This window comes from Epinephelus moara, chromosome 12 (genome assembly GCF_006386435.1).
Source record: "Epinephelus moara isolate mb chromosome 12, YSFRI_EMoa_1.0, whole genome shotgun sequence".
NCBI lineage: Eukaryota > Metazoa > Chordata > Actinopteri > Perciformes > Serranidae > Epinephelus > Epinephelus moara.
The window spans coordinates 33,122,500-33,139,274 of NC_065517.1; the positions used below are offsets into that span (position 1 = coordinate 33,122,500).

At 41.7% G+C, this 16,775-nt stretch overlaps 1 protein-coding gene across 4 annotated transcripts in view; it reads right to left on the bottom strand.

The window, feature by feature from the left end:
• Positions 1 to 16,775, bottom strand: part of LOC126398523 (A-kinase anchor protein 7-like) — a 93,641-nt gene that overhangs the window by 72,294 nt on the left and 4,572 nt on the right. For all 4 annotated transcript variants that reach the window (XM_050057933.1, XM_050057932.1, XM_050057934.1 and 1 more), the window contains exons 5-8: positions 15,053 to 15,189; positions 8,137 to 8,297; positions 2,545 to 2,657; positions 899 to 945 (exon numbers count right to left, since the gene is read on the bottom strand). In XM_050057933.1, coding sequence (XP_049913890.1) covers positions 899 to 945; positions 2,545 to 2,657; positions 8,137 to 8,297; positions 15,053 to 15,189 — 458 coding nt within the window. The remainder of the gene's footprint in view (positions 1 to 898; positions 946 to 2,544; positions 2,658 to 8,136; positions 8,298 to 15,052; positions 15,190 to 16,775) is intronic.

The following is a 16,775-nucleotide window of genomic DNA, read 5'->3' on the forward strand; positions in this document are numbered from 1 at the left end:
GGTGAGTCCTCATGTGTGAACAAGCCCACTCGTCTGCGACTGGGACTGGATATCTGGCATGCTAGAAAACTGGAGAAGTCTGACACAACTGACAAAGAGCATCAGCCAGTGAGAGGCGGGATACGTCCCACGTCAGCACGCAGGAGGACGGAAGAGGCGGGATACGTCCCACGTCAGCACGCAGGAGGACGGAAGAAATGTGTGGAGGACAAGCCGCAGGGTTGCCAGGTCTGCTTATTAGCCCCAACTTTGGGCTTGTTTTTTTTGTAAAGTCGCTTACAAATATTGGTAGTCGCGGGTTGCTGTTTTTTTGGGCTTTTTTCTAAAGTAGAGTTGCTTATTTAGGCTTGCTCTCTAAACGTCGCCTTTCTCTCTATACATCCATTGCTTCTTTTGGGCTTGTTTCCATAGCCCTGGTTGCTTGTTTCTCTCCCAAGGTCTGGCAACACTGACAAGCCGGCAAGCAACAACAACAATGGCGGCATCCACAGGATCACAGGGAGCGCGTTGTGTTTGGACCCAGGCCCTGGAGGCAGATCTGGTTCAACACTGGGAAGCAAATCCATGCCTTTACGATGTGTCGTCTCCAAGTTAAAAAACATAGTTTGGTGACGTCACCGCGTTATCTGGGGCTCTGTCGGCGAGGGCTCAGTGGAGAAATCTTGTGGTGTGCACACACAGGTCGTAACGCAGTTGGCGAGACTCCCGATGACAGAAACACATGTCGCCAGGTATGAACACTCAAAAGATTACGATAGTCTCTGCAACGCAATTTGTGGGGTGAAAATTGTGTAATGTGAACTAGGCTTTACATCATCTTTACAATATTACATAATGTCCCACATTTACTGTAGAGGACTGACCTCAAAGAAAAAGAAAACAAAAAACAAGCACCTACTTGTTTGTGTAGTTGGAGTAGAGGTCTGGGTCCACACGTTTTATACCCTGAGAGACACAAAGGAAAAATGTTGTTTATGTCATATTTATCACACTTTTTAGGACATTCTGTCTTTAGGATGTTCATTTTTGACACACACAGACTGAAAGAAGACAGGAACGCCGCCCGGCAGACGCCAGTCAGGATACTATGTCATCAGGTGTCAAAGGAAGTAAAGATAGATGCTGTCCTTCCTCTGTCCCTCCCGTCCTGACCACATCTCTGCTTATCTGTCTGTCCTCTCCACCCTCACCCTCACACACTCCCTTGATCACTTCACCATTTTCTCCTTCCCTACGCTGCTCCTAATCGTGGGTAATTTCTTCTCATCAACCATAAAATTATATAGATTCAGTTTTCATTTAAAGTACCACAGCAAGCACGTTATTCCCACTGGTCGTTCTGGCTGGAGCAATAATTTGACAACTAACTACTGGACGAGACATTTTACAGCCACTGAGAGGAAGGTGAGGGGAATATAAAGACTCACACTGCGGCTGTTTGGCAGCTCTGTCAAAGTCAGTTGTTACAAGAGAGTAAGCAACTTGGGACTGTGTGTGAAAGCATAATTAGAGTGAATAATACAATGTAAATCTATGTTGACATTTTCCAATATAAACAAAATCATGGCGTGCCAGTCAGGTCTTCGTACACTATAAGTTCGTCTTCTCTGAGATGCCTGTGCTAAAGAAACAGCTTAATACTTAAATTATACTGCCAATTTGACTCTTGGAAAAGATAAAAATGCCATTACAATCACCAAATATTGGCAGTAAAAGGTCTGTTGAACTGATAATCACCCTGATATTGTCCAATGCATACAGTATGCAAACATACTGAGCATCTCTATACACTATATACACTGAACAAAAATATTAATGTAACACTTTTGTTTTTGTTCCCATTTTTCATGAGTTGAAATAAAATATCTTATAGGCTGCTTTCTCTCGACAACAAGCTCAGGCTTTTCTGAGAATTTGGCAGTACATCCAACCGTCCCCACATATCGTAGACGATATATAACCATGCCAGTTGCCAGAGGTCCCGACCTCAGCATCCCGCTTCTTCACCAGCAAGATGCACGCGAATAGCTGGATGTGGAGCTCCTGGCCCGGCTCCCTAGACTGGTTGGATATAATGCCAAAATCTTGGACTCTACATTGGAGACGACTTATGTTAGAGAAAGGAACCTTTAGTTCATGGGCAACAGCTCTGGTGGACATTCCTGCAGTTAGAATGACAACAGCACACTCTCTAAAAACGTGCACTATCAGTGGTATTGTTGTGTGATCAAACGGCACATTTTAGAGTGGCCTATTATTGTGACCATCCCAATGCACCTGTGTATCAATGATGCTGTTTAATCAGCATCTTTAAATGTCACACCTGTCAGGTCGATGTTGGTGACTAACACGAATTTCAACAAATTTGTGAACAAAGAGAGAATTAAGCCTTTTGTGTGCATGGAAAAACCCTAAGATCTTTATTTCAACTCATGAACTAGAATTACCGCCTCACAGTTGTTTTCTTTTGCGAACCAGTCAAGTTGCAGTTACAGTTTTCATCCATATCTGTGAAAACAGAGATGCTTCACATCACATGTATACCTGAGATCGTAGTTTTGATGCTCTGGACAGCTTCATAATGGTGAGGTGGGGCTCAAAGCCACGGTTGCCTTCTTGCAGAAGACCCTGCTCCTCAAAACGACTCCACAACAACTCTGCAACACACACACAACACCAAAGGTTAAATAAGCAACATGTTCATTGATATGGCCAAAAAGAGAGACTGTCAGTTGACATAATGCAAAAAGTTGCGTGACAGAGATCATTCAGTGGACTCAAGCCCACAACATCAGGCTCTACATCCACCTTTAATTCCTCCAATAAACCCTCTCAAATCCTCTTTATGGACTTTTGTAAAAGCCAAAACAGAGTACAGACACAGACGGCAGATGATACTGTATGTGTCAGAAGATGGACAAAAAGCTTTTTTCTCGCATATCATTTGATCATATCACATGCACAAGGGCAGGAACACGTACAGTAAACAACCCCCAAGGACAGACACACCCAGACAAAGACGCACACACAAACTGATGGAAAACCATGGAGGTATTTTTAGAAGAGGAGCTCTAGAGGGAGAGAAAGGTTAGTATATAATCAATAAGAGAGATGGAGGGAGCAGACGAGAGGACAGGAGAGTCTGACTTACTGCCTTGTCCTTATTTTGCTTTTCCACCAGTAACAGTATGGACTCTCTGATTGTTATCTTCTGTAGTTGCTGTTTAATTTTTCATGTCAGAAAAAAGGATTAAAACTACTTGGCACCATTTCCCACATGAATTATGTCTGACAAAGTGTTTACCTGGCGCCTCTGTTTGACAGGTCACACAGGTGTTCAGGCTATACAGGAATGTTGCTGTGTTTTATGGCTGTGTTAAAGCCTAACTACAACCGTTCTACACCTGAGGCAGTAAAGGCAAAATGTCACCACAGACACGTCAGATGAAATGAGCAGCTGACCCTTTGCTAAGCCCTGCCCCCCTGGTTACTGCTGTCAAGCCTGTCAAGCTTTCACTCCCGGCATGTCAATATGCTGTTTTCAGTGATGTCAGAGAGAGATTTTCCAAAGGAAGTCAATTACAGAAATAATAGTTCTGAAATATCAGCAGACAGAAAGGAATACAATATGCATCTGAGAGCTACGTTCACAATATAATTTGTCAGCAGAGTATTGTGAATCAAGAGGACATTATAATTGAAGGCAAAGCTCACAGGTCCCACTGCAAGTGTCACCACACGTCTTGACAATTCACGTAAAGGACAACAGAGGTGGGGGTTCGAGTCACATGACTTAGACTTGAGTCCGACTCCAGTCACAAATTTGATGACTTTAGATTCAACTTGGACTTAAACACCAGTGACTTGTGACTTCGCTTGAACTTAAGCCTTCTGACTTGAAAATACATGATACCTTCCCCCTGAACCCGAAGATTAAAAGGCATTTTATTTAACAAGTGTCCCAAGAATCAATTCATCTCCCTTCATTTTAATATTTATTCCCAGCAAGTCCACACTTAATTCCCCAGATACACTTTGCTTGAACCAATCTGACAGAATCCAATCAAGTTGCAGGAGAGAACCACGAAGAACTAAGTATATGTTACTAAATGCTGGTTGAAAAAAAGAAAAAGAAACCAAAGATAATTTCGTTTGTGCACAAAAAAAAACAAAAAGAAAAAACTCCAGTATGCAAAATGTACAGGTCGAAAATGACAACTTTGAAAGTTACAGCTAAGTAACTTGTTTTAAAACATAAATATAGATTTTAAAAAGGATTCATGTTTTTTGTAAATTTGATATATTACTACTATGATGTTAAAATGGCATCACATTTGGTAAAGACCACATGATGACTTGTTTAGGACTCTTAACTTAAAGTTTAGGACTTAGGACTAGACTTGGGACTCAAATGCAAAGATTTGAGACTGACTTGTGACTTGCAAAACAATGACATGGCCCTGCCTTTGAAGGACAAACATATACTGTACAACAACAATGTTCCTCCACAGCATGTTGAGTTGATATATCGTTTTATTTTAACTGTTAAGAAAAAAAGTTTAGTGATGACTCTGTACAGCTTTCATTATCTGATGTTTTAGCCCACTGCTAACAAAACTAATTATTCCGCTTCTCCATTTGTGTAAAGTGTCAAAAGCAACAAATGGTGAACAACTACCTAACTTTAAGTTAAAACATTAGTAACTTACAAATAATATCCAAACATCTTTGTTTGCCGAATGCTAAGCTAGCTAACGTTAGTTAGCATGTTGCTTTGGAGCAAACAAAGTTTTTGTTGATCTTTGATGAATTCAACTGTGAGTGAGGTTCTCCACACTGTTTATTTTATTTAATTATTCATTTTTTTCAAGACATTCAGGTCAAAGTCAACTTCATTGTCAATTCTGCTTTATGTGCTGGGGCGTCAGTAGCATAGTGGTTAGTGCTGGCGCCCCATGTACAGAGGCGATGCCTTGCTGCAGCGGTCGCAGGCTCGACTCCTGCTTGCGACCATCTCTGCGTGTCACACACCCCCCACTCTCTCTCTCACCCCGTTTCCCCCTGTCCTGTCCATTAAAGGCAAAAAAGCCAGAAAAAATAATCTTTCAAAAAAAATTAATTTAAAAAAATAAATAAAATTCTGCCATATGTACAAGACATAGACAGGATTTAAATGCCTTTCCTCCCAGACAAAATGAAGTGTGTTTTTTACAAACTTGACAGATTCACAAGTTGCCTGCAGTCCAATCAGAATGGACCTGCAACCCACTTTTGGACTGCGACCCACCAGTTGGGAACCACTGGCTTAACAGACGTGTGAGTAATGTACAAGAGTGCAAATAAATCTTTCATCTACAGGATGAGTGATTAGCAAAAAAAAAAAAGAGAGAGTCTGGGTGTGTTGAAGTAACAGAGTTATTTAGAGGTGGCGGGGGGGAGAGTTCAGCTTCCTGACAGCCTGGTATATGAAGCTGTTATACAGCCCTTTGGAGCCAGCTTGGAGGCTCTGGTATCTTCTGCCAGAAGGCAGGAGTCTGAGGAGGGTGTGTGAGGGGTGGGCGGGGTCCCTAGATAGACAGGTATTATAGATGTCCAGAAGGTAGTGGGGCACCAGTCATCTTCTCAGCTGCATTTTTGTGTGGACGCGAACCACAGAGTGATGCAGCTGGTCAGACTGCCCTCATTGGTGCCACCGTAGAAGGTGTGCATGATGAGTGTCAGGGCTGTGGCCCTCTTCAGCCTCAGGAGGAAGTAGAGGCGCTGCTGGACTTTCTTGTCCAGTGATGTGTTGTTGTTTTTCCAGGAGACGTCCTCTGTGATGTGCACCTCCAGAAATTTGGTGCTGCTCACCTGTTCTACAGCAGTTCCACTGATGGTCGGTTTAATCCTTAACTGACATCTCTCCTCTTGCGTTTTTGGCTTTGGACACCTGCCTCTCAACTTTAAGTATATCTGCTGTTGGTCTTGCAGGTTCCACATGCACACTGTTACAGCATTTTCCCGTGTTCTGGAAGTTTGACTGGCCTGTGCCTAGTTTAGGTTGCTTATGAAGGACTGAGCAGTTACTGTTTAAGGGAGAGGCTTAGCTATGGGTCAGCTGAGCAAAACTGTTTCCTTCTAAACACACTTCACATTTGCTGCAGCATGCATTCAGTCAATCAAGGGTTGACTGTTTTGGATTTGAGTCAGTTATGGAGGGTCTGCCTTTATTCATGTCGGCTAAGTGACATCGTTTGACAAAGCCAACCCAGACTTAAACATGTTAATGCTGCATGTTTTATGTCTTAGCAAGAGGACACACCCTCCATCACATCCTCTGCCTTCTCTGCTCAGTATTTGGTATGAAAAGCTCATCACTACTTCCTCAAAAAAGTTCCTGACAATTCCAATTCCAGTGGATAACTTTTTTATAATTTAACAAAACCTGATAGCTGAGGTAATTATGTACAGCCTCGGCCTTTGGAGCTTTATCTCTTTAAAAGATTAATTTACTGCATTTCCCATTTATATTATATGATGGAATGCCTTTTGGGATTTGTCTCAGCGCAGCCATCACTAATATGCCAAATGTAGTATTTGCTCTGATCTGAGCAGTTAATACACCGAACGATCGGGTAGGAAATCCACACGAAAGCAGAATCTGAAAATGCAGCTCAAATGCTCCATATTAATATATATATATATATATATATATAGAGAGAGAGAGAAAGATATAAATATAGATATAGATAAAGATAGATGTATAAAACACCAGCAAACCTTTTGGGGCTAGACACAAAGAACTGTCCTGTTAAGTGAGCGTGCAAAAAATGCATGTGTTAAGTCTTAATAATTGCATCACATATCTTATTCAGCAGTTACTACTTCGTGTATGTGTGTGTGTAAGTGTGTGTGTCGGTGTTGCAATGGAGCGAGAATCCTCTTACAAATGTTGGCTTAGTGTCGTCGTTGCCAAAAAGCACAGCACAAAAACATACACGCAAACGCTCCTGCGTACACCCCCACAAACATACACAGATGACAAATGACAAATGTGAGAAGATAAATGAAGACATGTCACATGCAAATCACCAAACGCGTGTGTGAAAACAGTACACACACACACACACACACACACACACAATCACCACATTATTTGACCAAATCCACTTACAGCATTTTAAGAATGAGGACGTGGATGTGGTTGCACTGAATATTAAATCAGTCCAAGTTGCTGAGTATTTACAAACTACAGCTGAAGTCCACCGACAAAATATGCTCTTTAGCATTATTTTCACTGTTGATTAATCTGCTGATGACTAATCGATGGATCGTTTGGTCTCAAAAATGGTGAAAAACACTCATCACAGTTTTCCGGAGCCCAAACTGACGACTTTACTTTGCTTTTCTTGTTCAACCAACACTCACAAAACTCAAAGATTCTTCATTTACTACCATAAATGACAAAAGACAGCAGCAACCTTCCATTTAAGAAGCTGGAACCAGCAAATGTTTGACATTTTTTGCTAGAAAAATGACTGAAATTATGAATTACTCATCATAATATGTGGCAGAGACTAATTGTTGCAGCTCTAATGTTCTTACAGTGTTTTATTTTTGATCCAAACACAAGTTTCACACACTAAATGTAGGCCTGATGCCAAATCAAAGAATCCTACTGGTAAACGTGCACCCCAGGTCGCTGCACGACAAAAGTCAGGCTTAAACCACCGATGAGCTCTGAATGTGAGTGTGAGAATCAGCCCACTCAGTTCATCACAACCTCCTGAATATACCCTACAATCTCTTAAAGCTGTCTAATCTGTGACCTCCTGTCCCATAGCAAAGCCCTCACGACAGCCAGCATCCACCCTGTTCAAGTGTCCCAACAAATCCTCCACATGCAGGGCTCCGCAGCTGACCCTGAGTTCAGACGTGCCTCCACAGGGACACAAAACAGAAAGTACTGTATCACATTAACATCCTCAAATGAAATGTATCCTCTAGAGATAATACAGCACGAGAAGCACTGAGAAAACATTATGGACAAAAATGGGATTCAACATACACAGTGACGGACACAGAAGTGTTGAAGGAGGACAGAAGAAGAAAGTCGCACAACACAAAACAATAAAGAGTGAAATGTTTATCACCGACCTGCCAGACTGTCCAGCGTGTGTCTGTGTTGTCCGGGGGCCAGCCCAACAAACACCACCTCCTTCCTGAAATGACCGATCCCTGAGAAGGGCAGCACCAGATCCCGCCCACCCAGCAGTTCAGCCAGTGACGGCTCGACCTGAGCCAGCACGGCCGCCGCCCTATAAGGAAATATACACATGAGTAGACAACACACACACACATGCAAACACACACACATCAATTCACAACTTAATCCCCTCTCTCCCTCCCTCTCATATTACATAACAAGAGAATCTAGTGATTACTAATGGCACAATCTTCCACTTGATGTAGATTAAGCATCAGTATCATCACATAACGTAGCTGCCACATTCCTGAGCTGCTCAGAGCTCAATCAATAAAAAGCTCTGGTCATTTCCTAGAATAATAACATCAGAGCTGAGCCACATTTCTGAACCACATATTCAATGTGGGGAATCATTTTTCATAAATCTTTTAATTCATCTAAAATACTACAAATAAGTAAAATTTTTCCTCATTGGTTAGAAATGTCTGTCAATACAGGTGTGATTTTGACCATTACAAATTAAATCAATGTGATGATTAACTTAATTGGGACAATGTGACCATTTACATGACGTATTTCAAATGGTAACTTTTCAGCCTGGACCCTTTTCTCCTCATGATGACTAACAGGAACAACAATTTTTGAAACTGGATTCATACTAAAAGTTGACGTGCACCCAAAAGCTGAAAATGGCGTGCGCCAAAAAATAATCTGATTTATAAAACCGTGCGCACGCACACTTAAATAAATCACAGACCTCCTGGAGTTGTGCGCACCCAGATCCGCCTCATATTCCGCCCTCTACACGCCCTAGTTCAACCATAAATGGTCATGCAAATCACCTCATGAATGCGATCTGCATATAAATAAGCCGGCATGCGAGTGTTCTCTCGTTGTGTGTGTCACGGCGACGGGTGAGAAACGAACCAAAAAACGGAATTTCTCCGAGACTGAGCTCGAGACCCTTTAACGGGAGGTGGAGGACTGAAGAAAGATTTTATTTGGTGGCCACAGCAGCGGGATCACTAATAAAAGAAAGTGAAAAAGTGGCAACACATCAACGCTGCTGATGCTGTCAGCTGTGTCTGTGGGACTGCACGGACAGTGCCATCTTGCGCAATTATGCACGAGGGTTACCGCAGTATTTATATGTTTATGGCAGTCTGATCAGACACCCGGCCTGAATCACAGCATGAACCAGTGGTATCCCTGTCCCAAAATACAACGTGTAATTTGAAATACAATTCAAAGATGAAAGTGTAATAGGCGAACACGTTTCTTCATGCCGGTTTTGTCATGAACAGCACATGTCTAAGTAGGGCTGATGAAATGAGTGTAACGGTTGTGCTTAATGGCTGTATTTCGAGACATGATAAATGCACTGGAAATATTTAGCTAAATAAATAAATATATTCCATGTAGTCACGCCGTCCTCTCCCCCTCCTGCGCTCACAGAGTGGACAATGAGACGTTAGAGGCAGTGCGGCAATGAGACGTTAGAGGCAGTGCGGATTAAATAAGTATTTAGAAAGAATTTCAATTCAGGATTTGAATTGGATTTTACAGCGTTTTTATGAAACAATTAAAACTCACTCCAAGCGCAAAATTAGGCTGCTGGATTTAATTTCAATGTTAACGTGGATCTAAGGTGGATATAGCGTGACATTAAATTTGTGTGAGACATCAATAAAAATCTGACTCCACTTCTCCACCTCGCCGTCTGCGTCGCCACTTCCCAGTGACTCCAAAATGTGCGCACGCATGACTCAGAGTTTGCTTACAGGTGCAAAATGTGCGCACGCATGACTCAGAGTTTGCTTACAGGTGCGCGCATTCTCCCGCCAAGTTTATTTTTATAAATCACAAACTTTGCGTGGTAAGTGGCGTACGCCACTTTCAAGCCCCGTTTTGTGCGTAAGCAAGCTTTATAAATGAGGCCCCAGGACCTTTTTATTAAAGAGTAAGATCTTTTTTTTGTTCAACTAGAAACAGCCCTGAAATCGCATTGCCAAACCAACCAGACTCCATTCAAATAAATACTAATTTACGCATGTATAGAGCCAACAAATTTTCACATCTAACTGGATGAATTAAGGGTTCATTTCAACCAAACCAGACTTGGTGGTTGTTGGAACAGTCGAAAGATGAAGCAAGAGTTTTATTTTGTTTCTGTCGACTTAAAATGAACTGTGTTTTATGGTGATAAAATTAACATTTTTTTAAATGGAGTCTGGTGGGTTTAGCGACAGCGATTTGGGGGCTGTTTCTGGTAGGGCTGGACGATATGACCTAAATCTCATATCCCGATATAGGTCATTTCATATCCCGATAACGATACCTATCCCGATATAGCATATTTTAATCCAGTGAATAAAAAGCCAAGAAGAGTAATTTATCAATGTGATCCGTGCAAAAGATGGACAGACTCCAAATGACGAAAAATATTGCCGTAAAAAGTGTAATTTGCATCACATCGATATATAAACGATAGAGCAAAATATGAAACGACAGACATTTTTCTCTCGTCACACGATATACAGTATATCGTCATATCGCACAGCCCTAGTTTCTGGTCAAACGAAAAAGATCTTCCTCTTTAACAAAGGGTCTGTCTCTGTAGGGATCCTTTCTATAATGTTGTCAGACACTTAAAATGATGTGTCAGTGGCAAAAACAAGCACTTTCATTAGCCCCTTTTACACTGCCAGATTTTCGGCGAATGTTGGGCCGTTTTGCCGGCAAGCTGCGAGCGTTTAGACACACAGAGCCGGATTGGCGAGTTGATCCGAGGTGCCCAATTTTCCGCCTCGCAGGGTAGACATATTGGCAGAACCCTTTTAGTTTAAACAGACCGAGGCGGCCTTCCACAACAGGAGGGGCTGTTGAAGAGTTGTGGGAGGAGCTGTTGATGACACCACACGTGCGACCCACTGGCGGTGGATAAACAGGAAACAGCTGATAGCAGGAATTAGCGAGCAGCTAGTAGCAAGAGGGAAACACAAACCTGACAGACACTGTAAAGATGAGCAACTGGGGAGACAAGGAATTGCGCGCCCTCCTTGCCCTCGCAAACGAAGAGGCCATTGACCGTCAGATGACGGGGACAGTGAAGAACGGGCCGACTTATGAGAGAATCGCTGAAGGACTGACCAGCCGCAGCTTCCCTCCTACGTCACTGTTTACGTCACACGCTGAGCTACACGTTTTGTTACTTGCTCACGCCCCCCATTGCCCCGAAAAAGGCGCATTCTGTATAAACAAAAGTAGGTAGGCGGCGTTTTGCTGCACTCCCCGATTTTGTTTTTATACTGCCAATGCTGAAAGAAGACTGATTGGGCTTTCCTGCAAATTTGCACAATTCCTATTTAGAAAGGGCTATTCAAACCTGTTACCCTTTAAAATATTGCAAAGAAAAAAGGATGAAATTAATTTCAGAATAAGCAAGTTTACAGGAAACATTTTACTCCGATTATTACTGAATAAAAGCCTCAGTCTACTTTCTCGCCTCAGAGACTGTCCTCCTCCGACAGTGTTTGTGTGGCTCGTTATTGGAATCTACATCTAAAACATTTATGGATCTATCAACTAGTTTCCCTGGAAGTGCTGACAGGAAGAGATAAGACAGAGGCAGCATCTAACATGACATGTTGGTAATTAGTCACTGCATCCCTGTCTTCAAGCTGTAACTTGAGTCTGTACTTTCACTGCTACAACCAGGGCTACAAGACACGAAGAAGATATGAGATATGCATTAAAGTTGTCGACTATCACAACAACATTACTTTAAGTGCAACATTGCCGTCTTTCACAGCATGTTTATTGCGCAAATTAACATTACTATGACAAAAAAGGTATATTCTAGAGCCCTGATTACAACAAACTCCAGCAAGATGTTTGGCTTTCTGATGCTGTGAGAATGTTCAGCATCACAGAGACTGAATAAGACAGCATGAGAAAATACGATTGTGGCAGTAAACTAGGTTAAGTAGTACTCTGTTTGATTGAAGTTCAGTATTTTAGCTGTAGTGTTTGTTATATCCTCAGAGAGCAATAAGAGAAATGGAGAAAGCAGGACAAAAGAGAGGTTTCATTCTACTCTATGCTTAATGACAGGTTACACACAGCAAACACTAACCGGAGAAATATAATGTACAGCACAGGTCTGTGTGTGTGTGCACGTATGTCAACAAGCTGATCGGTATTCATCTGCATGGATGACTGTGTGTACATAAACACAGTGACAGTTCTGCAATCACATTTATTGATATTCTAGCACCAGTATTGGAAAACATTTTACAGTTTGAACTGTTTTGCTCTCTGGCAGCTCAACACTAACCAGTTAATGAGCTGTTTGGCATTCAAGCAATGACTCATGTTCATGCTGCTGTGTGTGTTATACAGTTTTGTACACACTGATTTATCTCAGCTGACTTGAAGAATCAGTAAATCAGTAGTATCAGTAATCTTGGAAATTTCAGGATATATTTTCCTCTTCAGCTGCACATTTACTATGATGTCTTGAATATAGCCAGCTCAGTGTATTATATGTCAGTGAGCGCACGTCAGGATGCCACTGTCCTCCCCTCCAGGATGTTGCGATGTCGTGACTGCAACAATTAATGCTAATTTACCATTTAACCATCATAGTTTCCTGTGAGTTTCACCAATCATACTGTGCGTGACAATCCCCATACTACTAGGGCTGTGCGATATGACAATATATATCGTGTGACTAGAGAAAAATGTCTATCGTTTCATATTTTTTTAATATTTCATATCGTTGTGATGCAAATTACACTTTTCACAGCAATATTTTTCGGCATTTGGAGTACAGCCTCAGTGTGTGTGGGGGGGGTGTGGGCGTGTTTGTGTTTTAGAACATAACCGCTGTGAAACAATCAGAAAATAACATTTTATTGATCTGATTCACCAGCTTCCTCACTACCAGCGCTCCCTCTCTTCACTCACTCTCTAGCTTGCTTGACCACAGCTGCTCGCTCTCTCTATAGGGAACTGGAATAGGTATCGTTATCGGGATATGAAATGACCTATATCGGGATATGAAATGACCTATATCAGGCCTATACCGGGATATAAAATGACCTATATCGGGATATGAAATGACCTATATTGGGCCTATATCGGAAAATGAAATGACCTGTATCGGGATATGAAATGACCTATATCGGGAAATGAAATGACCTATATCGGGCCTATATCGGGAAATTAAATGACCTGTATCAGGATATGAAATGACCTATATCGGGATATGAAATGACCTATATCGGGATATGAAATGACCTATATCAGGCCTATATCGGGAAATTAAATGACCTGTATCGGGATATGAAATTACCTATATCGGGATATGAGATTTTGGTCATATCGCCCAGCCCTATATCATACTATATAGTACGCCACACAAAGATTTAGTATGTCCCAATACATATGTCAAATGCAGTATGCCCAAAGTACCAGGATGTTCTACTACATCTGGTCTGATTTTCTGGCTATTCTGACCCACAATCCTCTGCACAGCAACGAATGATATGTCACATCAACTGAGCTGCAAACAGATAGAAGCTATCTGGTCCCAATGATGGATGACAACGCATTCAAGTAACTGATGACCAGCTGAATAGCAATAATAGGAATATTAATTGTTTAAGTGAACAAAATAATCATAAATATCACAAAAAACAAAAGGACATAACTGTGAAAATGACGAAGACGGAGAACAGCAGATGTAATTTCACAACTTGTTAGGATCTACAATCTGTGCAGTTGTAACTTTAAAGTTAAACTACACAAAGTAACAACAGCAGAGCTCTCTGGGTTGATGTTCATCTCTGAGAGGGTCAAAGTTCAGGGTGTAACTTTATGAGAAAGTAGTAGTTGTGTACATACAGAGTACATACTTTTTAAGGGCTGCTGCAGTACCTACTAAAAGTACTTAAATTCTGCCATTTAGAACGCACCCATAGCCATCCCCCCGCAAAATGTCCCCAAAGTTACGTCCTTGTTTCTGGCAAACATAAGGAATGGTTATCACGACAGTGACAGCGTTTGAGTAGCCAGACTTTGGTGTCAGTTCTATTGGAGTCAATGGGGCAGGCACTGCATATCACAATTTAGCCCATCATATCTTTGGTGTTTTAACTTTGACTGAAAAATCCTTCCACCAGATTAAAAGACACACATTATGTGATGCTTACTGACGCTTTTTATCTAAATATGCACATTTGTTGTCCTTGTCTCCAAACAGACCATGATTCTGTCCAGGAGAGGCTGAGATGCAGCTGGTGGACAGAGACATGGCCTGTTTTACAGACCAATAACAAGGAAAAGGAATCTTTTTTTAAAACCCATAATTAACCAGGTAAGTACCAGTGAGATAAACTTGAGACCTGGCCAAGAGAGCAGCACACAAAAAGTTACAGCCAAACAACCGCACAATAAAAACATATGAGAGCTTTAATATCAGGCAGAGACCAGTTCACATACTTTCAATCTCTTAGAAGGTTGTTCCAAGTGAGAGGAGCAGAGCACATAAAAGCTTTCTGTCCCAGCTCAGGCCGTGCACTAGGAACAGACAACAAAACTGAGTCTTGTGATCTCAGACTGTAGCTACAGACAGATCTTTGTTCAATCAAAGTACAAATGTACGAAGGGAGTTTATGCAGTATGAGTTTATAAATGAACATCTAGCAGTGACTGAGCCTACGAAAGGTCAAAGATGGCCAACCTGCCCTGGAGTAAAGCGTACAGTGACGATTAATATAAATATAAGGACTGACATGTGCATCGATATGCCGTGCATGTGCTGAGTATGTTTGTATGTCTGTGTTTGTGTGTGCGTCCACTCACAGGTCTACTTGCTCCTGACTGGCGAGATGAGTGACTAACAGCGTGATGTGCAGAGTTGGGACTGGGATCATGGCTTTGGCTAGTCGGGGCTCCTGCTGAAGAATCACCTCTTGGACCTCGGTCACGGCTGAACTGATCTGTCATTGGATACATTTTAAGGTCAATCGGCAGCAACTGTCAGACGCTGTCACACACAGTAACTGATCATTCTCCCTCGTCCTTCACCATCACTCCTTTCTTTCCGAAACTAGGTGAGGGGAAGGATTATAAAGGAGGAGAAAATGGGACAACTTCTTAAGTTTAACATCACAGATGACCATGGGATAATTCAATGTTCATTCAGAGAAACGTTTCAGTCAATAAGCACTAAGATTTAAGTGTCATCATCTGTCAGGTAATTGAATGTTTAATTTTTTTTCTATTAGAGATTTCCTTTGACCAGTTTTACACATGAAATTAATTAATGCGTCTGGAGAGAACAGACTAAAGTCTTCTCCACAAAATAAGAACTCAAATAGTTTCTGAAACAGGTTTTCTTCTCTCTTTCACTATTTCTTGAAGGATCTCACCAGTGTTTTAGGTGTTTTAGCCAATTTACTACACATCTGCATCAATTCACTGCCTACTGTTCAAAGCATACCATCTTTTTAGACTTTTAAATGTCGTTTAACAACCTTCCATGCAGCCAAAAATGTCTATTCATTTTAGTAGTGTGTGAAATCTAACTTGCCAAGACTTAAAACGAGCTTAAGACAATTAAGATAGTCCATCATATTAAAAATGATGTAATGGAGATGGAAGCACAGATTGTTTTGGAAGATCTTTAGAGCAGTTGGTTGAAAAGCAAAAAACACGAATGTTGTCAAAATGATGTTGTGATTTTGATAGCTACTTAGAAATAGAGATAAAAGAATTAAAGGGGAACTTTAGTACGTTTCAACCTGGGCCTTAGTTTCCCATGTTTTTTTGTCTAAGTGATTAACGGAGTCAACAATTTCTGAAATCGGTCCAGTATTGAGCGAGAGGGCTGCAGCTGCAAAACAGGCTGCAATGTAATCCCTATGGGGCAATTGAGCACCGCCAATGTGCGTCTACTACAAGTGCTTGTTTTTGCCAGCGACAGGATCAGACTGTTATTATAAGTGTCTGACAACATTACGGAATGAACCATACAGAGAAATTAAATGTTTTTCTTTACCTTTTGCTGGTCTGTTTGTTAAAGGGGCAATAAAAGGAAATTCATCATTTCTAGATTGAAGACATTAAGAAATTGCTATGTGAAGAACTAGAGATGTAATTTCATCTGGAGTACAGCATGACATCACACACCCTCTCTCTGTGTTGATCTCCAGCCCATTGTTTACAAGCCGGTCCGGCTGCACGTTCATGTACGTTCATGTGAATCCCCCCCCCCTCCTCTCAGAGCCCTTGGCCCTCCCTCCCTGTAAAAGGCTACAGCCAGTGAGCAATGGCAGCGCGTATTTTCGAAGCGAAATGGCGGAGAGCGGAACGAAACGTTCACCTGAAGACGACCAGGATCTGACATTACCTCTAAAGAAACAACGGTCGTTGGCGAAGAAGTTGTCGGATATAGAAAGGGACAGAACCCAGATTAACATTGGCCTTGCATTTCCAAGGTGGAGAGCACTGCGAGAGCTAAAGGGGCTATAATTTGACTCTGAGCTAGCTCTTCTTCTCCTGGACAGGTAACGTTCAGTGACAA